This window comes from Rhipicephalus microplus, chromosome 2 (assembly GCF_043290135.1).
Source record: "Rhipicephalus microplus isolate Deutch F79 chromosome 2, USDA_Rmic, whole genome shotgun sequence".
NCBI classification, from domain to species: Eukaryota; Metazoa; Arthropoda; class Arachnida; order Ixodida; family Ixodidae; genus Rhipicephalus; species Rhipicephalus microplus.
The window spans coordinates 230,312,949-230,340,026 of record NC_134701.1 but is presented as its reverse complement, the minus strand read 5'-3'; the positions used below and the strand labels follow the sequence as shown (position 1 = coordinate 230,340,026).

Sequence of the window (27,078 nt, the reverse complement as noted above, 5' to 3'; positions counted from 1 at the left end):
ATTGAGGTCTTGAGCAGCACGTCATATTCATCCAACTATCTTACCCTCTCACGCTAAGTTTGGTTCATGCCGAGTTAAGGGGGTGACCACAAGAGCATCTAAACGTAAGCGGCTAGATAGATAATTACGCTCAAAGTTGCCGAAGTTCACCAAGAAATGCTTCGCATTTAAAAACTGTAGGGTGATATTTAGCTCCGCTAAACCAGTATGAAGATTGCACAAAATTTTTATAGAAGTACAGCATTTTGCTATGTCTTAATCTGATTACACAGAGCTCAACAGTAGTTCTTACATGACCTCTTCCCCAATGCAGGGTAGCAAACCGGAAATTTCCTTATGGTTAACCTCCTTACCTTTCGTTTAAACCTTTCCGTCTCATGCAACAGTGATAAGCTATAAGTATGGGTGGAGAGGAGACCACAAAAATCTGAAACAAAATTGACCATAAGAGATGGCAGACAAAATGGTGCTGATATCCACCATATAAACATTTAATTATGCCCATCATTCAGCCATTTTATTCTGTTAGAATAGTGTAAGAATTCAATTTTTCATGCGTGATCAGGGAGTCCACTTGTCAGAAAAAAATAAGCAACTGCAGTGTTCAAGGCAAGTAAATTCCTAAAGTTTGACATACTATTGCATACAAAAGCATTCTTTATAGGAGAGCACCGTGTTTCACTGTGATTATCACTCAAATAACAATTAAAATTCTAATTTAGTCAATATGCCAGAGCATTCAGCGCAATTCGTCAGCACAGACAAGACAACAGAGCTTCTATAGAACTACGAAGTTTATTTGTACAGCTGGCTCTGAAGGCCAGACTCACTGGGAATAGTTCTTTAACAAACTATTCGTTCAGTCTTTTTTTTTTGAAAAATTTGAAAAAGGCACCAAGTCTACTTTATATGATACCATAGCAGTACCTCATGTATCTTGTAGATTCGGCACAATTCCCAAAGGGAGGGCATGATGTCACAAACAAGTGAAACGACTGCAGGTTCATACACCAAATTGGTGAAATAACATATGTTGATTTATGAACAAAGCAGACTAGGTATGGCAAAGTAAACACAGTAAGTTACACCAACCAATGTGCAAGTAAGCACAGTTTACAGCAGGCGGATTGCTCAATGACAGACATGCAATATAACAAGCCGATGATACTTTAGACAAAATGTGGTCACACAATTTCATCTCTGCATGAACGAAAAAATGTTCAGCAAAAGATACAGGGCAAAGAAGTTTCACAGCAACCAAATAGCTAAACTCCCTAGCTATGTACAGCACATTTCGATTAGCACCAACTGGACTGATGAATCACACACAGACTGCACCTAAGTAGTTTAAAAACAGTATTTTTAAAACAAAATTAAAATACTCGTGTTATTGGCAGCAACCATCACTGTTAGGTATGCAGGACTAACACAAGCTGTCTTGCACTGCCAATTTGAGAGAAAGGTTCGTTCTCTTGGAAGGTAAAAAAAAAAAAGAAAACACTGTAAACTTCAAAACAAGAGCTAACAGATTCAGAAATAAACTGCAGCTTATTGATAAAATGCAGCTACCTCAAGGTATAAATTAGATCCAGCAATTTCATCTAGCTCTAATACTTATCCCTGTACACAATTGCTTTGGCAATGCAATGATCCATTCCAAGTAAAGACTAAAATGCAATGCCTTCAGACCTCAGCAGCTTAGGTTTACTGTACGCGTGAGAACAGCAGTGTAAAAAAAACACACAAAAAGATGTACAGTCAACGAGAGCAGGAATAACAAAAACATGCATTGAGCAATCAATGTCGAACACGAAAAAAAAAAAAAGTGACTAATAGCAAGCTTGAACTATGAACAATTGAAATTCAAGCACAAAAGAGTAGCTGACTTAATGATAAAGAATCAATATGCACACAAGTGACCACATCAAGGTCCCCAAGAAATGTTTAGCATCTAAGAAAAGTAGCAGTGCTATTTACAAGTTAACAAAGCAGTATGCTGTTTTTAGTTATATATAAACTTGTACTTCAGTAAATAGCCCATTTTGAAGAAAACTGCTCCAAGCCTTCAAAGGCGCATTTGGCAACGTCACCAATATTTTTCTGTCAGTTTTTGATGATAACGTTCCTCAAACATCGGCCAGTTTAGCAATGTCCTAGACCACGCAGGGCCCAGAAACATGGGAAAATGATGCGGCAGCAGGCTCGTGAAAGCAAAAGCTGTGCTGGTTATTAGGAGCAATTTCAATATACAAAAATATGTCGCTACATTGAGGTAGAGTACAGAGCAGTCTCATTATGCCGAGCCCGAGGGAACAGCTGACAATGACCACACAACGAGCCCGCGCTGAAAGCTTAGGTCTCCAGAACTTCAAAAGCAGCTAAAAGTTCCTTCAGTGGGTTCTTATAATCTAGGTTGCAATTTTCATGCTGTTTAAGTAGTTATAATAAAAGCGTCATAAACCGGGAGTGCTAAAAAACACTCGCGTAACAGACATGTTCACCCGGCAGGCTTTAATCAAATGCTACATGTGACTTAAGAGCTTTATTATCGAAAAGGGCTGGGCCCTTTACCTTAAACTTCAGTGACCTAAATTGTAATTCCCCGACCTAAACCTTATATGCTAGAGTGATTCCCTCAAACAGGTTCTGCTAATTAGAGATGAAGTTGTAAAAAAAATTTTTTTTTCTCCTAACTGTAGAAAAATGCAGATCATATTGTGAATCGTTTAAAACTTGGCAATTGGGCTGCAAACTCTCAAAAACCCAGATCTACGACATTCCATTAATCCCCACCATATCTAAATCCTATAACTTATACCTTTACCACAGCAACAACAGAAAATGCAGTGAGAGTAAAAAATTAAAAATAAGCACACGATTCATGAGTGTTAATTAAAAACATATTTAAAGAGTAAAGCAAATCGACTGGCACTACATATACATGAAAATGCTGTTATTTCTGGGGGGACAGCAGAAGCCATAATTTTTTTGCTTTAAACAATGAATGACAATTAAAATTATGCCTGAATTTGCAGGCTTAAAATTTTTGTGACTAAGTGAGACGAGTACGTATTATTATGCATCAATATGTTTTAAGTTTACACTACATTACTTGTTACTCCAGCTCTATGGCAAATGCACACAACGGAATGCGTTCATAATTACTGCTATCATTAATGCAAGATTTCATTCAAACTAACACCACCCATACTTACCAATGTTGCCTTCTTTCCATTCACCACAAGCATCTTTCATCTGCCCTAATAAATTTTACGACCATGGAGGTTCTTCTGTATAAGCTCAAAAAAGCTACATGGTTAAGCGGTTGCACATTACAAAAATATTACGAAAAAATTCATTTGAATAGCATTTAGGTAATAAACAGCTATCAAGGCCTCGATGCACTATTGATGACAATTGTGGTAAGTAAGAGTCAAGTTAGAACACAGCTAATTCATTCATATGATGGCAACAGGACAACACTTCGCCATTGCTTGGAAGATTCAAGAAACATTGCCTGACCCCCTTAAAATTTTTTGCTTGCTTAAAAAGCAGAGGCTGCAAACAAACCATTTCAGAATGCTCAGTATGCAGCTAACATTTTATCAAACTGTGAAACTAAAGGACACCAGACAAAAAACTACCTTTTAAATGTGGCAATTAATGTACAACTTTCTTCCACTTCGATGGCAAACCTAACACCTGTATACTCGAAAGGACGCCATGCAAAGTCACATCAGCCACATCTCGAACATTCAACTGCGAAAAGATGGCTTTTCTGTTGAACCCTGCGTGTGTGCACTTTTCATGAGCAACTGCAGTCACTTTATATTTCTTCCCCATTTTCCAAAACATGAACACCATTAAGGTCTAGTTACCAAAAAGTGGTTCACATTCATGCCAGACCGACTGCAAACTTTGATCTCTCCGCCGACGATGTTCTTAGGCACACATTCACTGCAAATGACTCATTATGCTGTGTGGGCCAATGATTATCTTAAGCAAAAACACATCGAAATGCTTTTTGTGGCAGAATAACACACGGTTGTTAAATACACTAACAAATGGCTGTGGTTGCGAAGCGACATAGAATGTGGCCACGTTCAGCTGACAACTACGGCTGACATGAGTACACGACTTGTACAGACCGCAGTGTCTCACGCTGAACAAGGCACAATGAACTAGAAAAACCCTGGTGGCTTAAACTCCTCAGGACCATTTAATAAAGTTCTTGACTGACTGTGCACTATAAAATTCACTGTACATGAAAGCAACTGTGTGCTGATATATCCTATCAACCATCATGATATATTGAAAATGTCTCGGAAGTAAATACAGCCTGACTGAGTGTATAGGCAAGCATATCTGACTCGATTTATACCATGGGTTTACATGCACACTCTACATTATACTATATTTATTAACAACATTCATTCCACGGGTTTCCTCAGACAAGAAGTTGGCTCATGGAGCATAAAGGTGCTACCTTAAGCACACATATACAAAAGAAAGAGCTTTTTAATGTTGATAGCATCATTTGACTTTCTCTGAGCTAGCTTTCATACCAGAGGTCACAGTCTCCCATCACAACCGCTTTTTCTTAACTGACATTCAAAGAACAAACAAGGTTCAACAACAGATGTGCCGTGATTTACAACGACTACACAAAATGATGCAGCCAGTGGTATAGAAGTGTAAATATAAATTCCTTGCACAATGATTTCACTAGTGTTTCTGTATACTAAAATCAAGGCAGACTAGCTATTACTATTATGCCCATAAAGCTACATCTTCATGTAAAAAAACTGTGTGCAGACTAGTGAAGAACGTTATTGCAAGAGACCCGGCTCACTGAATAATCTGAACAAAACAAGCTCTTTAGCCAACAGTCAACAATGGTAGAGATAAAACTGCCCAAAATTCATATCTCCAGGCCGACCGACAAGCCACAAAGACTAGCACATACTGAAATGAGAACAAAAGGAAAAGTTCTGCGGCGATTCCTCCGCTGTGTGAACAAGCACAATGGCACAAACACTGTTCTTGTAAAAGGTCCACTAGGGGGCAGCTTGCCGCAGTATTCTTCATGCCACCAGCTTTGCTGGTACTCCAGTGACATCAGAGCGATCTGCGGTAGAGATGTTGCTCCAGACACTTAAGCACACTGCCTGAAGCAAACACTGTTTCCTCCATTCATCCTGCCCAACCTTGTATGACTTGCCTTTGATGAAAATTTGTTTTTTGTTCCTGCCAGCTGAAAGAGTCATCACAGCACGGCTGTCACTGTTTGTCCTCCTCTACAAGCTGGCATGGTTGGACCAGAAAGAAGACATACGAAAGTCTTATTGTTTTGGCTCCTTCCAGCAAGCCCAAGTAGCACGGGGATGCTGGGTGGGCCACAATTTTCATGCACGCAAGGCATCACCACCGATGTGCCACTTCAACTTTGCCGCAACATTCGCGGCAACTTCAACTTTGCCACAACATTCGTGGCAACTTCAACTTTGCCACAACATTCGTGGCAACTTCAACCTTGCTGCAACGTTCATGGCAACGCTGACCGCATCGTAGAAGCAGTGGATGTGGAGATGCCTAGACTAGGACGTGGTGGCGAGTCTGACTGAGGCCCGACACAGCGTGACTTGGGCATGGCACCGCCGACGGTGCCGCTGTATTCACAGGGAGCAGGCGGCATACAGGATGCTCGTAATTGCAGCAGTCAAGCCTCCGGTGACTGGTAGAGTCAGCAGCCAGGCCATGATGATGTTTCGGAAAAGGCCCCAGTCGACACCTTTGCGTGATCTTACCCAACCCACAAACACAATGGAGCCTACTTTGCAGTGTGTGGTGCTGATTGGAATGCCCACCTTAGACGCTAGCAGTACTGTAGAGGCTGCACCAATCTCAATGGTAAAACCACTGCACGACGAAAGAAAGAGAAAGAAAGAAAAAAAAAAGCGATATAAAAGGGGGCAGTTATACTTGGACAATAGCAGTTTTGAATGCATTGATAGAGCAACCATTGTTCATTGGGTCGCGATGTAGGGTTCTGCATTATGCAAAAATTATTGCAGTAGACTCTCTGCAAACTAAGATATCTTAAATGGAATTGCTGCTTGAATGGAACAACTGCCTCTAATGTTACTGGTTCACCTTCGGCTCTTCAGCACTGTGAACTTGGTCCTCATCCCTTTAAAGTTGTGAATGATGAAAAAAATGGTTTCATGCTAGAATTTCGCACCTCTTTTTCCCTCTCGGTAAACGGTACTGTTCAATGGAACATTTTCCTGGTTTCTTTCAGCCCCATGATGAGTCTATAGCGGTTAATGCTGCTTTACACCACGAAATGCAGTAGGTTGAGATTGTCGGCCCTGCATCTTTAGGGCCAGATTACTAAATTCCTAGAAGTCCGCAAGACGACAAAATGCCAATTTTTCTCCAAGTGCTCACAGTGACAACTTTTGGCACGAGACATCCATTTCATCGAAAATTTCTAAGCAGCAATGCGTTGCACAAAGCCAGTCACATTCAACCTCCTCAAGGTTGGGTATGCTACATAGTCTAGGTTTCTCAGCACATGGGACAAGGTTGACAGTGGGAAGACAGCGCAGAGCAAGTCTTTATTTCGTTGTCCTCGTGGTACGCGATGCGAAGCACCAACGCCTAGGACTGGTTATAGTGACGCTGCATCTGGCACCAAAGATGTATTGCAATCAATATTCCTTACAAGCATAGACCTTGATATGTGAAAAATACAAGCATGCTGCCTCTAACGAAACAACAAAGGGTCTTCTGTCAATTTCGACTGTCTCTCAACAACTTACTATATAACAAAACAACCGTAGCAAAATCGGTTCATTGCTACAATACTCCGGCTAAGCACTGGCATGAGAAGCCCAGAATCGTGACGGGATATCACAGAACATGACAGCGATCTCAAAGAGCCTGTGATGCCATGGCACAGCCAGCGCAGAAAGTTATTAATCAAATGTTTGCATGTGACATGAGAAACAGCAGATATGAGCACAAGTGTATCTGAAAACACAAAGAGGCGCTTCAAAGATCAGGCAAGCGATTTCCAAGCAAAAAAAAATTACAAGGTATGCCATGCCGCACACCTGTCGCAGCATAGAGCAAGTACGTATGCATGCGTGGCCTTGCAATATTAAAAAATTTCCAGCAAATTACATGTTCGAATAAATCAACAGCACTTGAAAAAAAAAAAAGAAAAACTGTCTGAACACACTTAGCTTACACATCCCACACTAATGTGATGCAATCAGTGATGTCACACTGATTAGATATTCCTGTCTTCTAGATTGTGATTTAGACAAGCCAAGTTAAGTCAAGCAGTTAGCTATCAAACACGCATGTGCATCAAGAATGTTCTGTTGAATGTGTCCCTTGTCAAGTGACATTTTGCCACTAAAATTGCACACCTTTTGCTCTTTCAACAGAGAAATAGTATTCGTTTTGCTACTATCGAAATCACCTGGAATGTTTTCGCATTTCGGGCGTTATTAAAGGGGTATAACACAAAATTTCACAGCCAAGATAGCCTACGGGTTCGATTCCCTTGAACATTTGCACATCATCTGCAAAATATCAACAGTGAATATTGCTCGGAAGGTATCCTAACTTAATTTAGAAGCTTGTGTGAGCACTCGACTCCATCGTGCTATTGACACCATTGAAGGGGACCCTTTTAGAACCCCCTACTTCCCTCACGTCACCACATTTTAGCCATTAAAACAATTTATGATGACATCATAGCCACCATTTCTCTCTTGTCGCTTATGTTTCCGCAGTCTATACTTCTCGACGGCTCGTCGCGAGTGCGTGGCCGTGGTGCACGCTTTGAAAGTTTTCTGTTTGGAGACACTGCAGTCCCGTTTCCTATTCAAAAGTAATTCTTAATGCGGACTGAATGGAAATGTTTCACAGTTCTGTGGGCTGAAGTGGTCAAGAGCTGCACAAGCTAGGTGGCAACAGTTGCACCCAGCGGCTTTTCTTTTTTGGAGGAGCTCTCTCAAACCGAAGTTGAAACTGGCCAATGATGAGGGGCTTGTAATTAATTATCTGTCGCGTGCTGCAGCAAGCAATGTGTCATATTGTGACTAACAGGCCCCCCGAAACACAATGCAGCAAAAAAACGCAAGGCTAAAAATCTTCTCTTAGTACCCATTTAACCACAACCAACAATGCTTTAGACTTCAGTGAACTAGAATATGATCTAGTGGCACAACCGGCAGGCCACGGCTGCTGTCTCGGCGGCCCAAAACAACACGGACGGCCGCTAGAATTTCTCGCGACACCGCTGCGCCATTTCATGTCATGAGTGTGAGGCGAGCAAGCACCGGCAGCGTCTTCTCTGAATAGCGCGAGAGTCAATCAGTGCGTGTGCTGAGTATGTATGTGTTTGGCGAGTTGAGCCACCACTACCCAAAAGACACTTCGTCACGACTTTGAAGCTCTACCGCATATGTCAACGGGCTGACGACGCTGGTTGCATTGTGCGCTGTGGTGGCACACAACAAAACCGACGCCGGCATACAGGGGCACGTTCACAGCAGCGTTGCTATCCCTGCAGCATTAGTGCGCTTCCACGAGAAACAACTAATGTTACATCGTTCTCTGTGTGCCGTCTGGCACTACGGAGTCATGATGCTTGTGGTTGTGCTCGTGTTCGTTGGTGATTGACCAGATTGCGAGCAGCTTCGGTGCCAAGGAAGTGTTGTGTCCACATTTCTGTGGAAATCGTGAATCTGGGCCTCGAGTGTATGTATTTTCCGACTGACCAAGGCTTGTGGAAGGCATAGATACGGACTATCTTAAGGGATAGTGTCAGCCCAACAAAACATGAAACAGTAATTATGCTGCTTTTCTTTCGTTTCGTGAATTGCGTTACATCTAGCACCGTGTTATTCCGTGTCACTTTCATTGCATGCGCGCGTTTCGGAGTATGCGTTAAGGCAGATATCATAAGCGGGAAGCATAGTGCTGTCGCTTTCTTGTCATTTGTAGATGTTCGAAATAATCTTTAGCCCGAGTGGTATAGACGAGAGGGCCAGCGACGGCCAGAAAAAAATCCTAGCGCACAAGAGACGCGCTTTTTATTCCTCCGGTCCGTGTGCGTGCTTCTCAACAAGTGTTCTTGTGGGATGCCTGCCGTGCTCTTGTGGGCCGCGGGCCACGTAAGAGAGCAAAGCTGATGAGCATCGCTTGCAGGCCAGTTGAATTTCCAGTTCTAACAAGCTACTCTACAGCACATGTGCCGGTGCAATCTGCTGCATTCTCTCGCCAGTACCGGGATGGGGTCTGTACTTTGAGAGATATCCCGCACCAACAAACATGTAGCTCGCAGTATGTTGAAGCGAAGAACAGATTCTCATTGCTTTGCTCTGGGTAGCCCAATCGGTAAACGAGGCGCTCCGAAGTCGTCGCTTCCAGGGATGACGATCTCCACAGAAGGTGGGAGCGCAACCTCCAAAGGGCTGACAAGCCTCTGATCGAAGCTTTAGCGGAGTGCGAACATTTCGAGCCAAGATACATTCTGCGCGAATATGTCTACGTGATAAACGGCACTGAAGTGCGCATTCCCCGAGGAAAACCGTCACTGGTTCCTGATGTTGTGCCAATGTTTTGCCAGGTTGTCCACGCAGTAACCAACCTCGTAATTTTACGTTTGCATGAAGCAGAACACAAACGTGCGTTGGGAGTAACCACATCCGCAGCTGTGCAGGATTCTGCGACGGCCCGCCAAGGCAGCCGAATCTGGCGTAAAAATTAGCAGAAGGGCCACCTGGAGGCATCCACGTGAAAGCCGACGCTGGAGCTCAGCTGGTCTTGCCACTAGATCCTATTCTAGTTCACTATACTTTAGATATACTGTACTCAGCTGTATCATATATCAATGCTCCTTACCTCAGAACTTCAGCATATATTGATATATACAGTCAGCGCTCATTAATCCAAATTTGAAGGGACCTCTGAATTTCGTTTAAATTATCAAGAAGTTTGAATTATCAGAAGTTTTCAGATAAATGACTCTGGGGCGGCGCGACGGCGCGTGCGCGCGCGTCAGCTGTCGAATGTTTGAGAAGCGGTGCGGACGGCGCACTACAAGGCGACACCACACATTATGATTAGGCATTGATTTGATCACATCAAACAAATTTTTAAGAGTTTTTAAGGTCTAACTGCACACAATAAACAGAAAGCAGAGGTGTAAAGTCCACAAGTTTATTGGCCACTTATTGCTGATGAGACCTTTTAAAGAAATCGTGAATTTCCAACTGTCGTCATGGTTTACCGTGCATGTGCTTCGTTTAAAAAATTTGTTTACTTGCAAAGCATTCTTCATTGAAGACCTCATGTGCTTATTTTTAATATTTAGAGTGTTAGGATTATATAAGCAAAAACATTTTTATATAGCAGTGAAAAAACAGCTGATATTTTCTGGTATGGACCTGCAAAAAGTATGAATTGACCAAATGATGGAGTTTGAATTAAAAGACTCAAATACATTGAGAGTATATTGAGAGTATTTCAAACTATGAATTATCAGAGTTTGAATTATCGCGAGTCTACTATACATTAGAAACTTGATCAAGGCAATCTTACTTGGAAGGTGTCACTTTGGTTAGGTCTTCGCCCAAGGTTTGTATAACACGCCGACCCCAAATCCACAGTCCCAGGCTGATTCCCACTCCTCCATATAGAAGGATGTAGATGGGAGTCTCCGAGTTCTGGTACACATTGCCATCAAAGTAAATCATCCACAGTGCAATCAGGGGACCAATGGCATTGCTGTTGAACATCAGACAAAAAAAAAAAAAAAAAAAAAAAAACAGGAATGTCTAAAAACACAGGAAGTAGTAAACAAACGTAACAATACTATACTAATCACTGGTCGCTCTGCAGCCTCTATGCTGTGAACACACCACAGCCAGTATGTATAGTCAAAATTATGCATGCTCAAAGAAGATGAGACTCAAGGTGCTGGAGTTGCAGAATCATGCAAATAGGACTCAGACTTTCAACGTAAAACTTGTGCAGAAATACGCCACGCCAATCAGCAGGCACTAGAGCAAGCATTTTATTATGCGTAGTCCAAGTAAGGAAAAAAAAAAGTTTACAGGCTCTTTAACTAACACTAAGGAGAGCAAAAGCAAGAGCCAGAGCTCTAAAGGCATACTCATGTAGTTTGACGTTCTGAGAATACTCAAGTTTTTGGTTGCCTAGACATCGATTCAGTTTTGACTTGCCGAGACTTGGTCACTGAGGCGTTATTTGACATTTGATTTGCCTTTTAATTCATGTGTGCTGTATTTAACTTTAGAATCACGGTAAGTTTAGGTTTGATTCCAATAAATTCACCCTGCTATTTGATTCACCATTAGTTCACACTTGATTCACATTAAATTAACTGTAATACACATTTATCTCACTTTTAATTCCTTTTAGTTCACATTTCACACTCCTCGTGCAGTAATTGACATTGTGAATTACTTTGCATACCCTTATGCTATGGCATGCAGCTCAGAGGAAAAAAAAAAGTAGGGGGAGCATGTTGAGCACACCCTCCTCCGCATACGACGCCTAGGCAGCACGGTACATCACACACATCAGTCCACAGCAAGTAAGTTGAAAAGCCACAATAAAATTTCTTGACTCGCGAGTTTACGAAGGCAGCCACACTTTCCTTACAAGTTAAGAGAGAAACAAGGAGAACGGGACAGTCACCTGACATCATTGCCGCCATGGGCGAAGGATCCAAATACAGCGGTGAGAACCTGAAGGAATGAGAAGAGCTTCGCTGTCTCTGGCTTGTCGTCATCGTGGTTCTCTTTTATAGGAGGCACGGCCTGGCACGAAAGGAGAAAGAGTACGAGAGTTACAAGAGATAAGCCTGCATACCGTTGACCGGTCTGGAGCAGGTTTTTTACGGCCATTATAAGTAGTGCAGCAGAAACTTTCCAAACAAAGCCTGACAGAAGTGGTAAGACATTTTTCATTTCCATTCACAGAGAAAATGTATAGGCCACGACCCATAAATACAAAGCTTATGAAATTAGAGCGGGTTGTTCCACCAATTCTGCTTCGGCAATTTTCATTCACCAAGATTCTACAGTAGCTTCGGACCAATTTGCTTCACTGCAGTGGACATCGACTGCTGTTCCAAGCCAACCAGTGAGCTCACTAGCAGGGCTCGCTCAGAATACAGGAGTAAAATTTCAAGCTTCAGCAGACAGTGCCACAGTGTGAAGCAATGCATGTGCTATCAATACACGAAACACGAACACCATAAAATGAACTAGATGACATTTTTTCTTTTCTACATATTGAATATTGAAGCTGAAGTGGGTTTAAAACTCAATCGTACCATGAATACACTCACCCCAATTTCTTTTACTGAGACATACGTGGCATTTTTCTTAGCTTGTCTTCATTTGGACATTATTTAGGTGAGGCAGCTGAAAAGTACGCCCGCCTATCACTTCGATGTGGCATAAGTGATACAGAACTTGCATGGAGTTGCAAACATGCGCAAATGCAGAAAGAAGTCATTTTCTTTCAGCGCACTTTCTGTATGCTCCCATGAGAAGAACGCAACAGTTTTAGAAAGAACATCCAAATTCAGCCAAGCCAAAGCCAAGACAAGCTAGGCAAAACAAAGCCAAGCCAAGTCAAACCACCAACCCTGGTGGACCTCAGTGCTCTGGCACACACTGACTGTAAAAGGTGCAGTGGATTATGATGCTGCTTTCCAAGGCTTTCCTGCTTTGTCATATCACTTCCCTGCATCTCTGAACAGTGCTGAGTGCATTCGTTTGGCGGATCATCCAAACATTCTGTCATCTGTAAACACGACAGTGAGGTTAGAGCTCACATGAAGAGAACAGCGAGAATGCGGAGGAGGGGACCTCTTATGATGCCCTGGCACCTACTACAGGAATAATGCCACGGGGCATGAACACTTTACTGTGGTGCCACCTAGATATGAAGCTATGTGTGTTGCCAAATGACAAAGAATGGTATTGTGTGGCGTGACCTGCGAGACTGTTGTCCTCTGGTCAGCTAAATGGCGCTTGTCATGAGGAGGCAGACAATATACTAAGCTTTGCACAAGTGGAGTTTGAGGAAACAATTGTAGGGAATGCTGAACACAACAGCAACCCTGACAAAATGCAAGCAGTTGGGTAAGCTATTTCTAAAGCTCCCTCATGACTAGCGGTCACATGCAGGTTGCTGACTGAGCTTGGCAGCGCGTAAACACTCTCAGAGGTTGCAGTTTACACATATAACAAGTTTAACAAATGGCGAAAGGAAGGAATCGCATATAGCACGAAAGCTCTGAAACATTTAGAAAAACCCTGCTGGAGTAAACAAAAGGGAAATGATTCTACTGATGGGAGACATATATACAGCTCATATCTATGTCTGTGTTTTGATTAACAAGTTACAATGAATGTAAGCTTCAAAAATGAAGACTGCAATGGCATAAATAAACTGAACACACCACAGCAGTTAAAAAAAAAAAAAAAAAAAAAAAAAAAAAAAAAAAAACTTGGGACATAATGGCAGTATAAGTACAATGTGAATCCATGGCCAGACTGAAAAGACGTGAGAGCGTTCAGTCTTATGGTCATCGCTATCGAGTTGAATGCTATGGTAGCATTTCACCACTGCTAGTGCCACTGCTAACCGCGTGGGGCACAGCGACCCTGCCGTAGTTAGGAAAGCGTTCCTGCTTGCCGAAAAGGACACTTGCGTCTACTTTTGCATGGACTGAAATTGTGAACGCAATGACAGGGTCGCAGTGATAACATGGTGTTGCGGTGAGGGGTGCAAACAGACGCATTGCGTAAGCCACAGATTGAATGCCCGCGCGCTTTTCCAGTCTGGCCATGATGAGTAGAACTTTCCCCTCAGCAACAGCAAAGGGGAGATTTGACCAAGAGATTACTGCATGTGAGATGATACTATAACAATGCTAGCACTACAGTCAAACAGGGTTCTACTGAATTAATGACGCCTGTTCTTAGTGCTGTAAATCGGAGAATTACGAATAAGGTGAGCTTTAAGTACTTCCTAGAGCTCGAGAGATTACGCACAAATGCCCAAAGCTGCAGAAACAGTTATATATGATATTACTGCATGAGAAATCAGCTACTGTTTCCTTTCTCGAACTTTATCAGCGTGTCTCAATGTGTGTACAAAAATAACACTGATAACACATAATGCATTCTCTTCCCCAAATTTGTTTGAACACAGAAACTGCAGCACTAGCACATAAACTTCTCTACGACACCCTGCCCAACATTCAAGAAGTTATGAAATACATACTAAACAAAAAATACTGTTTTTATTTCTCATCATGCAAGAATAGTGAGCTCACAATGCAAATACTGCATATCGCTCCAACCTTAAAGAAATATTTTGATTACTTGAAGCTTACCAGAGCTGCTTCCTCGATCATGACCAGTGAAAGCCTCTTGTGGGAGGGATGAACCGGGTGAGGGTTTGGGTGCAGGTTCGGAAGATCATCTACAGAGATAGCATGAACGTTGCTGTTACTTTCAAGACTACGACAACTAAACCAGCTTGCCAGTTTGGTAATGCGTTTATTTTACACTTCCTTAAACGTAATTAACATTATCAAGACTTTAGTGTTCCCCACTTAGTGGAAATTAAATTTTAGACACTTGCCGACAACTGTGCACTTGAGTTAGTTGCATTAATGCCCCTGACACACGGGCAACCTGAAGTCCTTTAGACAAGGGGACATCTTTCGGAAAGGCGTTTGGGCGCAGTGACACACGACAAAGGAGTAACTCCTTTCCGGCAAAGATCCTTTTCGCAAAAGCAGATCCCGTATCTACTTTTCTGGCAGGAAGGGAGTACTCTCGCATACAGTGTGCATAATTTATCAATAGAAGAAAACGTGTCACAACACTGCGGTGCCCTCTCAGTATTTTTTTGCGCTGAGAAAATGTTTTCATTTTCAGCAGCAGTGTGATTTGTTGAAAAGTGAAGGCCTATAGTCTGTCCGTACTCTCAAACGCCTGCATTACGTCACAAGCGCGATCATGTTAGGGTTCGCAGCGGCAGTTGCTGTGTCGGTGACGTAGTATCTTGTAACAGTGGAGTCTCCTCAGTCGGTGATGAAAAACCGCGCGTCCAGTGGACTGAAAAGGAGACCTGGGCGCTGATAAAGCTATGGGAGGACCATTTGGACGCCTTGCGATGGCAAAAGCACAACGGTGGAGTGTACCAGGCGATTGCAGAGAGCCTCACCGACACCGGTATTCCCCGTACACGGGCGCAAATTCACAGCAAAATTGCCTTCGCAGCGTTTAGCTCATCTTCGATGGAGCCGAGGGCGACAAGAGTCAGGCCCACCTCAATTGCCGCTTTATCTCTGTCTCTGCGCTGAGACATCGCAGGACCACGATGAAACGCGGCACGCCGTCACTGACCCAGCTGGACGCAGCCATGTAAAAAGCACGACAAAAAACAAAAACAGCAACACACCGACTGTTCATAGTTGCCAGACGAACTTAGGTTGCTGATAAAAACGCAAAAAAGCGAAAGAAAATTACAGGTATGCGCATTATAAGCCACCAGACAATAAAAAAAAAACGGTTTTATGCTCCGGCGTCGCTGAATGTGATGTACATGCGCAGATTCTTTTTAATATTTCCAACCTTGCTGCTTCCACAAACAGCGCCATTTTTTCTGCAGCGTTCTTCTGAGGCACCACCTAAAGCAGTAGTCCGGCACCGTGTGTCATAAGCGCCACTCCTTTCTGCAAATGGTCCCCTTAGGTGACAAAAGGGGTTTACTTCAAAGTACTTTACTTTTGCCCGTGTGTCACGGGTATAAGAGCTCCTCTAACAGCACTAATGCTTGATAGCATAAAAAATTTCTCCTATTCATAGAGTATGCAAATGGATGGGATGGCCATGTTACACGGCTAATACACAGCACTATATCGGCTTTACAACTACAGAATAAGCATAGAGAGAAAAAGTGAAAACAAGGAATATGAAGTGTACTATATGTTGCTGTAATGCACGTGATTTTGGGCTCAACGTACTAAAAGAACGACGTGATAATGAGGCACACACAACACAGTGGAGGCTCTGGATCAATCTTTACACTCAGCGTTCGTTAATATTTACCTTACTCTAAGCACAACGGTGTTCTTCTAAATTTGCACTCTTTGAAACAGGATCGCTATAGCCGGGAATCGAAACCGCACCTCTGAGGTTAGCAGTGCAACACCTCAGCCTGCTAATCTACCACGGCAGGTTATTGTAATGCATGGACTAACCATGCACTGGATTAAGAATCAAAGTATCGTAATACCGTTTACAAGAAAATTCACGAGCATGAAAAAAAGAACAAAAAAAAGGTACCAACTGTAGATAGGCCTGGGAAGGTGGATACAATAACAGGAGTTCCTTACTATGGGCACAGGTTTCTGAACAGGTTTACCACTGGGCCAGCTCTCTTGTGCTCGAAAAAGGATCGGGGGCGGACGAAGTGCTAAGGTGAAATTTAAGCCGAGTGAAAGCACCACCTAGTGATTTACTTGACTCACGATCTCCACAAAATCACTGCATCGTGATCATGCAGCGATTGGTGCAGACTGGTGCATAAATACAAAGCTTTCCTAGAAGCTCTGCAGGGCCTTATTGATGTGCACCTAAATTTAGGTAAGCAACTGTGCTTGTTTTCACACCGCTGAAAGTTAGCCCATCAACGGCAGCTGAGAATTCAACCAGTGACCCCAGTAAAGAACACAGTAGCAGAAGACAGCTGCAGAGCAACCATGGCTGGTTCTTTTACAAAAAGCACAAGAGCTACAAGCTAACTGTTTCGAAAGCAAGCTGCTGCGCCGTCTCGTACTTGCATAGCATGGAGTTGTAAAGTGTTGTAAACTCACTGTGCTGGAGCTTGCCCGAAATAACTTCAATGCTGGTCTTGTGGCCACCATTCATTATGCCAGCTTCACTCAACTGAAGGAAAGAGTGAAAAAAATTATGCACAACCATGAGATACAGGTTCACATCACCATTTTGTGAAAACTAGTAGGAGATGCGTTGACATCAAACATAACAATCGAGCAAGGCTGCTGTTCGTTCAAGAGTGTTCACACATATTGATACGCAAAACATTTAATGGGTATATAAGCCATTCCTCCACTATGCTACCTCATGACCCAGTTTAGCAAGGTTACCGCAAATAATAGTTTTTTTCGCAAAAAACTAGAGAAGAATATGGTGCGAGTAATAATAATTGATAGCGTTTAACATCCCCAAACTACCATATGCTTACGAGACGTGCCATAGTGGAGGGCTCTGGAAATTTCGACCTTGGGTTTTTTAATGTGCACCTAAAACTGAGTACACAGGCCTCGAGCATTTTCGCCGCCATCGAAAATGCAGCGGCCATAAAAATCTGCTGCTAGAAGTTTTCATATGCATAGGAATCATGCGACATGTTGGATACGAATTGGAATCCTTCTTGAAAGTCTATAATAAGATATCAAGCTGCCGCTAAAGTGGGCAGATAAATGACAAGGTCCGTGCTTGCTTGGCAATAATTTGTCGTCCATTTTTTTCTCTTTAAAGCATGATTATGCACAAGGAACAAGTAAATCTTGGGTGCAAAACATAATAAGAGTCAATGAGATCCCTTTCTGAAAGTTTTGTTGAAGAAAGGTTTATGTGCGCAGATATATCCATGTCTTAGGCCAAGCCTTGCTCAAGGTAAGCCTATGCAAGCATTTCAGATGCACATAATGACATCATTACCATGACGGCACAGTGCCTGTTTGAAAAACTGGAGATCATGGTGCCAGGCTATAGTGTAAAAAAAAAACCATGTCCCTAATTGCGATTTCCGAGATTAAATTGGACCCGAATAAAATGGTGCCAGAAAAGACAAAATTGAATCCGATTAATTTATAGAAAAGTTTTCAGACTTATAAGAGACATGAAAATACTAATACCAAACTATGTTCAGGTCTATAGATATAATTTTAAAGTTAAAACTGCAAATAGCACTTCACGAAGAATGAAGCGGCTTCTTCACATGCATAAAGCTACAAATTATTCTTCAGAGAGTGCGAATGATTGTTGTGTATACAGGACAGTCTAGGTCTTCAAGCAACATAACCTGCTAATCTATCTAAGCACTCAAGTCATACGCTTATATAGTACTATGCCTTTAGAGATGGAATTCATCTCACTTTACACAAATGTTGTGTTTATTATGGTGTTGTAAAAATGTTGAAATATTCTTAAACTATTGACAGCTTAGGAATTGGGGGCCCAAGACACGGATCTCTAAGCTGCATTGCATAGGTTGGTCTTGCATTCATAGGATCAGCAGAGTTTGAGAATTGGGTAAATTGCAGACTGCGTTAGGTCAAAATCACGAAACACCACACGTGAGGAAGTTAATACTATGAGATAGATGGGCCATACTGCATCACGATACATGTTGCATCTGTGACATCTCGCTCATGATGCAAGCCTCCTTGGGGACCCTCGCTAATTTTGAATTTTTGGGTCTTGGGACAATGCGAGCGCTTAAGCCCATGAGCGCCTTGGATTCTGTGCATGCGCCCTAGCTGCTCGCAAATTTTTTCGGGCCCCCAAGCTTTTTGGTGTCCCAATTCTCAAACTCTCTTATATCTGAAAAGTATCGACATTTACGCATACATAGCAACTAGGCTTGTACAAATATTCGAATGCCTCGAATATTCACATGAATATTAGAGTATTTGAATTTGTTTCAATTCAAATTTAAAATATTGAAAATTTTGAACTACATTTCGATATAAACGAATAGGTGTAAGTTAGTCTGCATGTAACCTCCTGTAAAGGTGGTTTCACTGCCATAAAAAAAAGTGCTAAGTCGTGAAAACATCTATCTACTATATATTAGTTCATATGTAACCTATCTGAAAATCATTGCACTGCAACAAAGAAATTTTAAGCAGTGAAGACACCTATCCAGGAAAAATTTTCATTGCTGCAAAGCCCCACTTTAAGATTAAATGAACATATTACCTTCACATCGATTAATTATTGAAGTCGAAGAGTTTGCTGTACCGGGTTATATTCCCCAAGTGAAATAATTTTGAAACCTATATCATTTTACAGGTTACTACTAGCATTCTACCGAAAGTCAAATCCTGCCATCATTGAAAGTTGTTTCTATTTACTTTGAAAAAAAAAAAAAAGGGAATTTGCACAGGCCTTGTTTAAATATTCAAAAAATATTGTGCAGGTGAATTAGGTTATGACAAACGTGCCCATTTTTTGATAATATGATATGTATATATTCGAATTCGATTTGAAACTATTCGACAAAAATTATTATTTGCTTCGAATCCACTTCGAACCTAGAGTTCACTGTTTGCACAAGCCTAATAGCAATTATTCAAATCAAAGGCTGAACCAAGCAGGAAATCATTTGACTTAATATTCGAAATTTTCTAGTAAAGGCTCATCTTTATTAACCATTCTGCTCCTGAACTCAAGGTGTTTTATGTGGCTACCATGTGCGTGTACTTGAGCCCTTGCTGTGACTACATATTTTGGCAGCGGTATTTACTTTGATAATGAACAGAGTGAAAGAAACTGAAGTAATTTGATAAGGGCACTGCAGTTTTTTTAACACTGAGTCATCGAGACAAGAGCAATCAATTTTATATTGAAGAGTAAAACATGACATAAGCATTTGCAGGTGATGATAATAGTTTAATGATGTGTGGTGTTTTATGGTGCAAGGGTAATGGTAATAGTTTCCCAATGAACTTACCTTCTTGTTGCCATCGGTGTCAATGACATCATCGCTCACAGGGTCGGTCGGAGAAAATGAATACGTCAATGTCTTGGGTAAATCCTTGGTGGCCTGGGCCAATTCTGCATGAATCGATAGGAATAAAAGTAGAAAGTTCTTTCCCCCTTGTTGCAATATGCACCAGAAGACCAGACTGACAATAACCAAGATTCTATGATGTAAAAGTTGTGCAGGGACAACTGAGCACATTTTAAGACGTCCGCTCTTGAAGCAGCAGCACAAATTCTCAAACTCGTGTAGGTTCCATGATTTACAGCCCGACGAGCGAGTGCCTTATCGATTTACATTAGAGTAAAACTAAACGTTATATTTCGAGAGTTCACAATACTGAAACAAGCTTTACTAAAGCTATGTACAACTGTAGTAAGCTACTGTCTTCCTTTTAAAGTACTTTCAGCTCTGCGTTCTACAATACTGAGATTTGTTACTGATAAGTTGGAGATGTATGTCACTAGTATACTGAGAAACTTTACCACCCCTCCCATGCTTCCTTCTGTCACACCTTATACTTCCATATGTAGATATAATACATAATTTACTTCAGCCTGTTATACAATGTGATGTACAAAACCCTTAAAGCACTATAGACTGAAAAAAAAAAAAAAATCTAAGGCAGATACTGTGACCACTGGCAACTATACGTAAGTATAGCTGAACCACCTTTGCCTGCTCCTATCTCCTCGGAAAAAATTTCAGGCTATGCTACTGCTTGTGACTAGCTTATGTAAGCAGTTCACGAAGTCCTTTCACTCGCTCCCCACAGAATGATTTCGTTGCTGTTAGACTAAGGACAAGCAGCGCTTCAGTAATTTTCTATTTACACCACTGGACGAATAATTCATCACCACATGCTGTTAATGGCATCTACACATTGCGTAGAGTGTGCAATCGCTGTAGCTCAAATAGCTGGTTCGAAAATTCTGCCATAGCAATGCTGCACAAGTGGACGATGACTTTTCAATACTAGCTGTGAAACACTGACAGCCCGATAATTATGTTAGAAAATAGTGCGTGGGAGAGGGTTCAGTTCTTATGGTAATGAAGGTGTCATAACGGGAACAGAGTTATGCGCAGCCAAAATTAGATACAGTTACGACATCAAGCTGTCTTTGATGCACATGTAAGCATGTCCCTCTGCCATCATACCAAGTTTCAAGAGAAACAGTGCAAAGGCTGCCACATCTTACGAGTATCGTCATATAGTAGACCAATTTCTCGAAACCTAAATGTATTGTTGGCATATCACACTGTTTTTATATAAGGCTCACCTCCCTGGCCATCACGTTTCTGAACGTCAGCTAGCAGAGGTGTACTCTCTGCAAGAGAACAGGCGAAGCTTGCATTGTAGTCGTGCAAATTGCGATCCTGGAGACACGTCGTCGAGTCGACACAGGAAAGTGCGAGACAGGAGCACAATTTGCACGACACACAGCAAGCTTTCCGTTCTTTTCACAAACAACGAACGAAGAAGTAAGCGAGGAAGACTGCACAAAATAGAAGCACGGCGTAGACCATAGAGTTTCATACAATAATACCTAGAGTGGAATCTGGCACTAGTGTCTATGCGGGCTCCTTCAGCGGCGCTTGTACCCGCATGGGAATGATGAGAAGTACAGGTTTCGCATCTGCTTCGGATGGATCACGTTCTTGAGATTCGCGACGCTTCTTTTCAGAGTGTGAAACAAAGTAATATGAAGTTGTATCAAAGTAAAACTTATTTCATTTTTTTTTTTGTACACAAATATTATTGCAAATGGTTCTTGTGACTAGACGGCAGAAGAGAAACCTCGACAAATTTAACCACCAGAGTATGCATTGCTTTGCCATTGCGTTCCAGTTTTGGCATCAAGATGTAATGAATTATTCCTTCCAACATTTGAAAACAAACATTCTTGGTTTTCCCTCGAAAGTACGCAATGTCCATTTATGGAAATAACAGTACAGTATTAAGTGAGGAACACTTAAGATTTTGTCTGCTGCGATGCCAAGTGCATCTGTTCAAGTCGTCTGCCCCCAACGCACCTCTCGTTTTGTTTTGAAGTCGAGTCGGAAGAGCATGGCGGTGAGTCTACTTCGCAACACCGTCGTTTTGCAATTGATTTCAACGAGTTTTGGCAAAACTCACTAACAACAAACCTGATCTCTGTGTAATATTCTGCACTGGCATGGGATGCTACAACAGCGCAGCGGTGAGTGGACGACGTTTCGCTTAAACTGTCAAACACGACTTGTACAGCTCCAGCGTTGCAGTAAATTGAGAGGCCTAGCAGTTTTAGCTTCTTTGAACAACAAAGGCACAGCTTAAGTCCTTTGCACTCACCCCAATATCCATTGAACACAAGGAACGGAACTGAAACTGTGGAAAAATATCCGTAGACAGTTCACTGGCTAACGCGATCCAATCAGAAGCCTGTACTTCCACTAATTCCCATGAGGATACATGATCACAGCGCCAGATTCCTCTTTAGGTATTATTGTATGAAACTCTATGGTGTAGACACATATACGTATTTCAATCAACTTTTAAATTATAGGCCTTTTACTAAGCCAATTTTAAATAACGTATCTCCAAATTTCTATAATGCCGTGGCGAGCCATAAGCTGGGATGAATCAAATGACCTTAAACAGATGTTGTATGGTACAATGTTCCACTTTCTGCTGAGCGGAAGAGAATGTAACAATAACCTTAGATTTTACAATCACATAGTAAAACGCTGCCGAAAGCTGACCTTACCTGCGTTTGACTGTATTAACCGTGTCAACTAAAACCAACGTAGCAAGGTTGCTTTGTCAAACAATGAGACATTAAAGACCAAGTTTGACAATTTTGAGCTTCAAGCGCAATGCATAGATAGGGCATTCACAATCACATCTGCCTAAATTTGCAATGCAACGTGCCACAGAAATGGGTCAAATTTCGAAATGAACGCCGCTCCCCTTTCCTTTCCCGGGCGCGCTCCTAGAGAATGAGAGCATGACGTGCACGTATGAATCGCCCTATGTACACAGCAGTGCAGTGATGTTGGTCTGTTACATAGACGACTGTGCTCTTTACGTTGCTAACAGTGGCACTTGACATGGCAAAAATCATTTAACACAACATGCGTAGTTAATATAGTTTGTTGCTTGAAGCTTGAGATAAATAATGAGACGCACTAGCAGAATGTGCACATCTTTCTTCCGTTTTCTTCGTGAATTGCAATGAGATACGGGACTAATGTGCCGGCGTTTTGCATGCGTTCATGTCCCCGTGCTCAGCGCATCGAAAAGATGACAGCTGTGAAAGCGAAAATAACATTCCTACACTTTTGCACACTTATTGTGCTGATTTATTCTACCGGGTATAAGCCAGCGTTTCCAAACCATCCCGCAGAAACAGGCAGTAGACCACAAAATAACGCTAGTCAACAAAACAACGCCGCTCGCGTGCTCGATAATTGGGCTTGTTCAGGCACGTCATGCGCACGTGACTTCTACGTCGGATGCCGGAAAGGGTAGGGAAGAGATTTGGCTTGCGAAGGCTACGCCGAGGAGCAGCAAGGGTTTCAAGCTTGCCTTCTGTAATCCTCGTTTTGTGCCGTATAAAAAAATTTTTCTCAGCTCATAATGAACCAATCGAAAAAAACTTTGTGGCACAATGCTCCTCATTGGACACACAACAACTTCCATAGTCTAACTAAAATCTTTCATGGGGCCTGGTCAGTGGCCCTTTAAGCTGGATAATGAATGTCCCCAGCGCTGTGCAAGGCAATCCGTTGCACACTCTGCACTAAAAAAAAAGATTTAGAGACACAGCCCCACATTGACAAATGCCTATACATGACTTACATGGATTGTATACGAAACTGGATATACTTTTGATTGTTATGTGTTTAAATCATTAGAACCTAGTTGCAATAGTTCACCACATGCAGTTGTGAAAGGGTATTCAAAGTAAGCATGCCTTCTTCAATCATAAAATGTGCACCGCAATCGATATTAGTTACAAAACAGAAAAACTTTCCTTACATGACAAAGCAAAAGCACTCATACTTGCCAGTAGATCGAGATGATGCTGTTGACAATGCTGTCAATTATGAATGAACAGAAAGTAACAAAAAAAAACTAGATGTTTTACAGCACTGAAAAAAAAAACGGTCAACGAAAATATTCACTAACCAGTCATGGTTATTCGGTCGTTATCAGCATCGCTGGAAAGGTCCCCTAAAAAAAGGAACACATGCAAATAGACGTGCGCAGCCATTAGAAAAGCAGGGTCAGCAAAATGTTGGTGCATGCACAATAAAAATGCAGAATTAAAACGAGTTTGAGTCACTTACGTGCCATGCCTACAGTTAATTGAGGAAGGAAAAAAAATAGACTGCGAGTGGGTAAGTACACCTATCTATGTCAAAGAGGCCTGCGAGCAGTACCATCACAATGTGTGCCTAGAGACCACTCCACTCTGTCCACACCATCAAAAAACGGCAACACTCAAAAACTGAGGAGGGAACAAGGGCACTATCACTACCCTTAGGGTTAGGTACAAAAACCTAAAACCTCGGGTCACCACCGTTTTGGACACGTTATTGCTGAGGAGAAGTGCCATATTACTGCAATGTGGCACACATCTACACGGCAATGTCGTGCCCACGACGCTCCATTTTAACAGCGATACAAACGCTGCCTTCGAGTGCAACTTCACAACGACTACGTGTCCATTGCTGAAACAGCACTCCAAAGCAAAATATAGGTGTAATCTGCATTTCCAATTTCTTCCGTTTTCGTTCTGGCTGCACATGTGAAAGTACTGCAATAAAATGATACACACTACCAAAGCCCACCACTAAGTTTGCCAGTCTCAGTATACATTGCAAACGGGTATTTCTTATTTAACAAAGCCATTATTACGACAAAGTTTGCCATGTACTGAAACGTATAAAACAGTTGTCCGAAGCGATACTAAAGCCTTCAAGGCCTGTGGCGACGTTGACAAGCTTTTACATATCATACTATTTAACGATGCTTGTCCTAGTTTGTGCTCGCTTACACTTTATCATTGAGTTTACGAAAAACTAAGCAGAAGAAATCCTTACAATGAATTATAATGAAAGAGTTTACAAACTTGATTTCATTTACACAATAAACTATGTTAGCAAAATCACTGAAATAAGCGCATTAAATACTGCACTTTGTTTATCCCAGTATAAGGCACGTGCAAAGTTAACACATTAGGTACTGAACTTTAAAAGGCCCATCGCCTCAACTTCTAGCCAAAAATTTTCTTCAGGCTATGCAATTTACAGATAGGAATGCAGCAAGGTATGGTGCTGCACGCAAGAATGACTGAAGCTTCCGAAAAAATGCTAATACAGAATCGAGTGCTGCCTCACTTGCGGGAAGCCCTTGGCGTATACCCGCGAAAAATGTTACAAGCTTCAATCGTACAGCTTCAGCATGCCGAATGCCGCTTAACTGTACAGCTTCAACATGCACTATTACTCACTCTCAATGGTGGCCCTAAGACGAGGAACGATGAAGAACCAGACAACAATTATGGAGATCAGAGCGATACTGCCAGCAATGATCATGGCACCCCACCAGGGAATAAGGTCGAACCTCAACACTGAAAAAAGACATCAACGTAAATGATGAATGGAAAACATGTCAACTGCTTAACAGATGTTTTATATTAAAAAGAAGAGCACTGCTTATCGAAATTCAATAAATTACACTTAATGACGTTATGTTATATTATTCTGATGCAATTGCGGCTTCTATGTAAAAGCTGACCCTTTAGCATTCTCTCTGTTCACGGAAATGACTCAACATAATCAATGCGTTGACTTGACGATATAAATAATGACTTTATAATTGGCTCGATACAAACAGAGCATTGTTCTCAGATGACGCAATTATTTCTGTAGAATTGACAGCGACAAAAATTAATGTACACAACATTGCAGTTTGAATTGATTCCTCCGGCCAGAAAATCGCATATTTGTCACGAACAGTGGGCGGCTTTGAATTTTGAAGGTGCAGAGCTTTGGCTGGATTCAACGTTGCTCTTCGATTCTTGTTTAACAATTCAACCCTTTATTGCATGAAAAAGATTGCCTTGCCAGTGCTACTAGCAATGATGTACGACTATTGACTGCAGTAATATTTATGAAAGAATATATATATTTTTTGTAGAAACAATGGATTAACTTGATTTGGTGCACAAGTTTTACAAGACTTCTTGTCTATCAAAATTATGACACATTTAACATTAGAGTAACACATCAAAGCAATCAAACTTTCACAAGCTAGCTTTCTGACATCCCTGTGCCATGTCTACAAATTGGCTCACAATGACAACGTTCATTTGATGCAAGCTTATCTTGTACAATAGTGCACTAGGCTTCCTACAAAAACTACTTGCCTTATATTCAGAATGCCTCTTTTTTAGCTGATATATCATTTGTTACCTCACTAGACGACTTCCCATTTTTAAGGTTGGAGCTTGAAACTTACTGTGCGGCCCGTCGTGCACGACGGAGAACACATTAATGAAGAGAGTGAAGCCGTAGAAAAATGGCAGCGATCTCAGACCAGGCTCAAGTGGCTTCTCCTACAAGAAAAGTGCAACACAGGAGCATGGTAAAGAAAGACATTCATAAAAATGAATGTTCATTTTGCCATTTCACCACATATATCTAAGGAAAAGAAAATATCACTCACAAAAAGCGTCCCAGTTATGCCAGCTCATGCCAGACTACTTTTGAAGGCCCTAAAAAATTCCTGCTTTTGTGCACCATTTTACGCAGGTAATTATATTGGAAGGTGAACAACAGATGACATCACTAGCTCTGAACCCTCTCGCCTGCCTTTTGAGAAAGGAGCATAGCCAGAAATTTTTTTCGGAAGGGGGGGGGGGGGGCACTTCCCTGATTTTGGGAAGGGCATCCTCTTGAAATCGTAATTTTTTGCTCTCTATGTCATGGCGAAAAAAAAAAAAAATATCCGGGGGGGGGGGGGGGGGCGGTGGTACGGACTTGGTGTGCCACCCTCTGGCTATGCCCCTGTTCTGAGTGCAAAACAAAAAAAAGTTTTGCAGACGTAAGATTGAAGTGCTTACGAGTGAATTAGTTGCTATATAATATGTTGTATAATGATAAAGCACAGTAAGACAAAGCTTTTGCTCAGAAGAAAAATGCAACACGAGCAACAAT

The 27,078-nt window shown here is 41.8% G+C and overlaps 1 protein-coding gene across 9 annotated transcripts in view; it reads right to left on the bottom strand.

The window, feature by feature from the left end:
- Nucleotides 1-467: 467 nt before the first annotated feature.
- The window catches only part of NaPi-III (Na[+]-dependent inorganic phosphate cotransporter type III), a 93,590-nt gene continuing 66,979 nt past the window's right edge, over nt 468-27,078 (bottom strand). For 6 of the 9 annotated variants that reach the window (XM_075877075.1, XM_075877082.1, XM_075877088.1 and 3 more), the window contains 10 exons: nt 26,381-26,477; nt 25,371-25,490; nt 24,044-24,088; nt 19,843-19,946; nt 16,955-17,027; nt 14,462-14,550; nt 12,703-12,861; nt 11,746-11,867; nt 10,624-10,809; nt 468-5,919 (listed from right to left, as the gene is read on the bottom strand). In XM_075877075.1, coding sequence (XP_075733190.1) covers nt 5,676-5,919; nt 10,624-10,809; nt 11,746-11,867; nt 12,703-12,861; nt 14,462-14,550; nt 16,955-17,027; nt 19,843-19,946; nt 24,044-24,088; nt 25,371-25,490; nt 26,381-26,477 — 1,239 coding nt within the window. In that variant the 3' untranslated portion in view covers nt 468-5,675. Of the gene's footprint in view, nt 5,920-9,659; nt 10,470-10,623; nt 10,810-11,745; nt 11,868-12,702; nt 12,862-14,461; nt 14,551-16,954; nt 17,028-19,842; nt 19,947-24,043; nt 24,089-25,370; nt 25,491-26,380; nt 26,478-27,078 lie in introns of those variants that run through there. The other 3 variants (XM_075877118.1, XM_075877108.1, XM_075877113.1) reach the window with 3 other exon arrangements.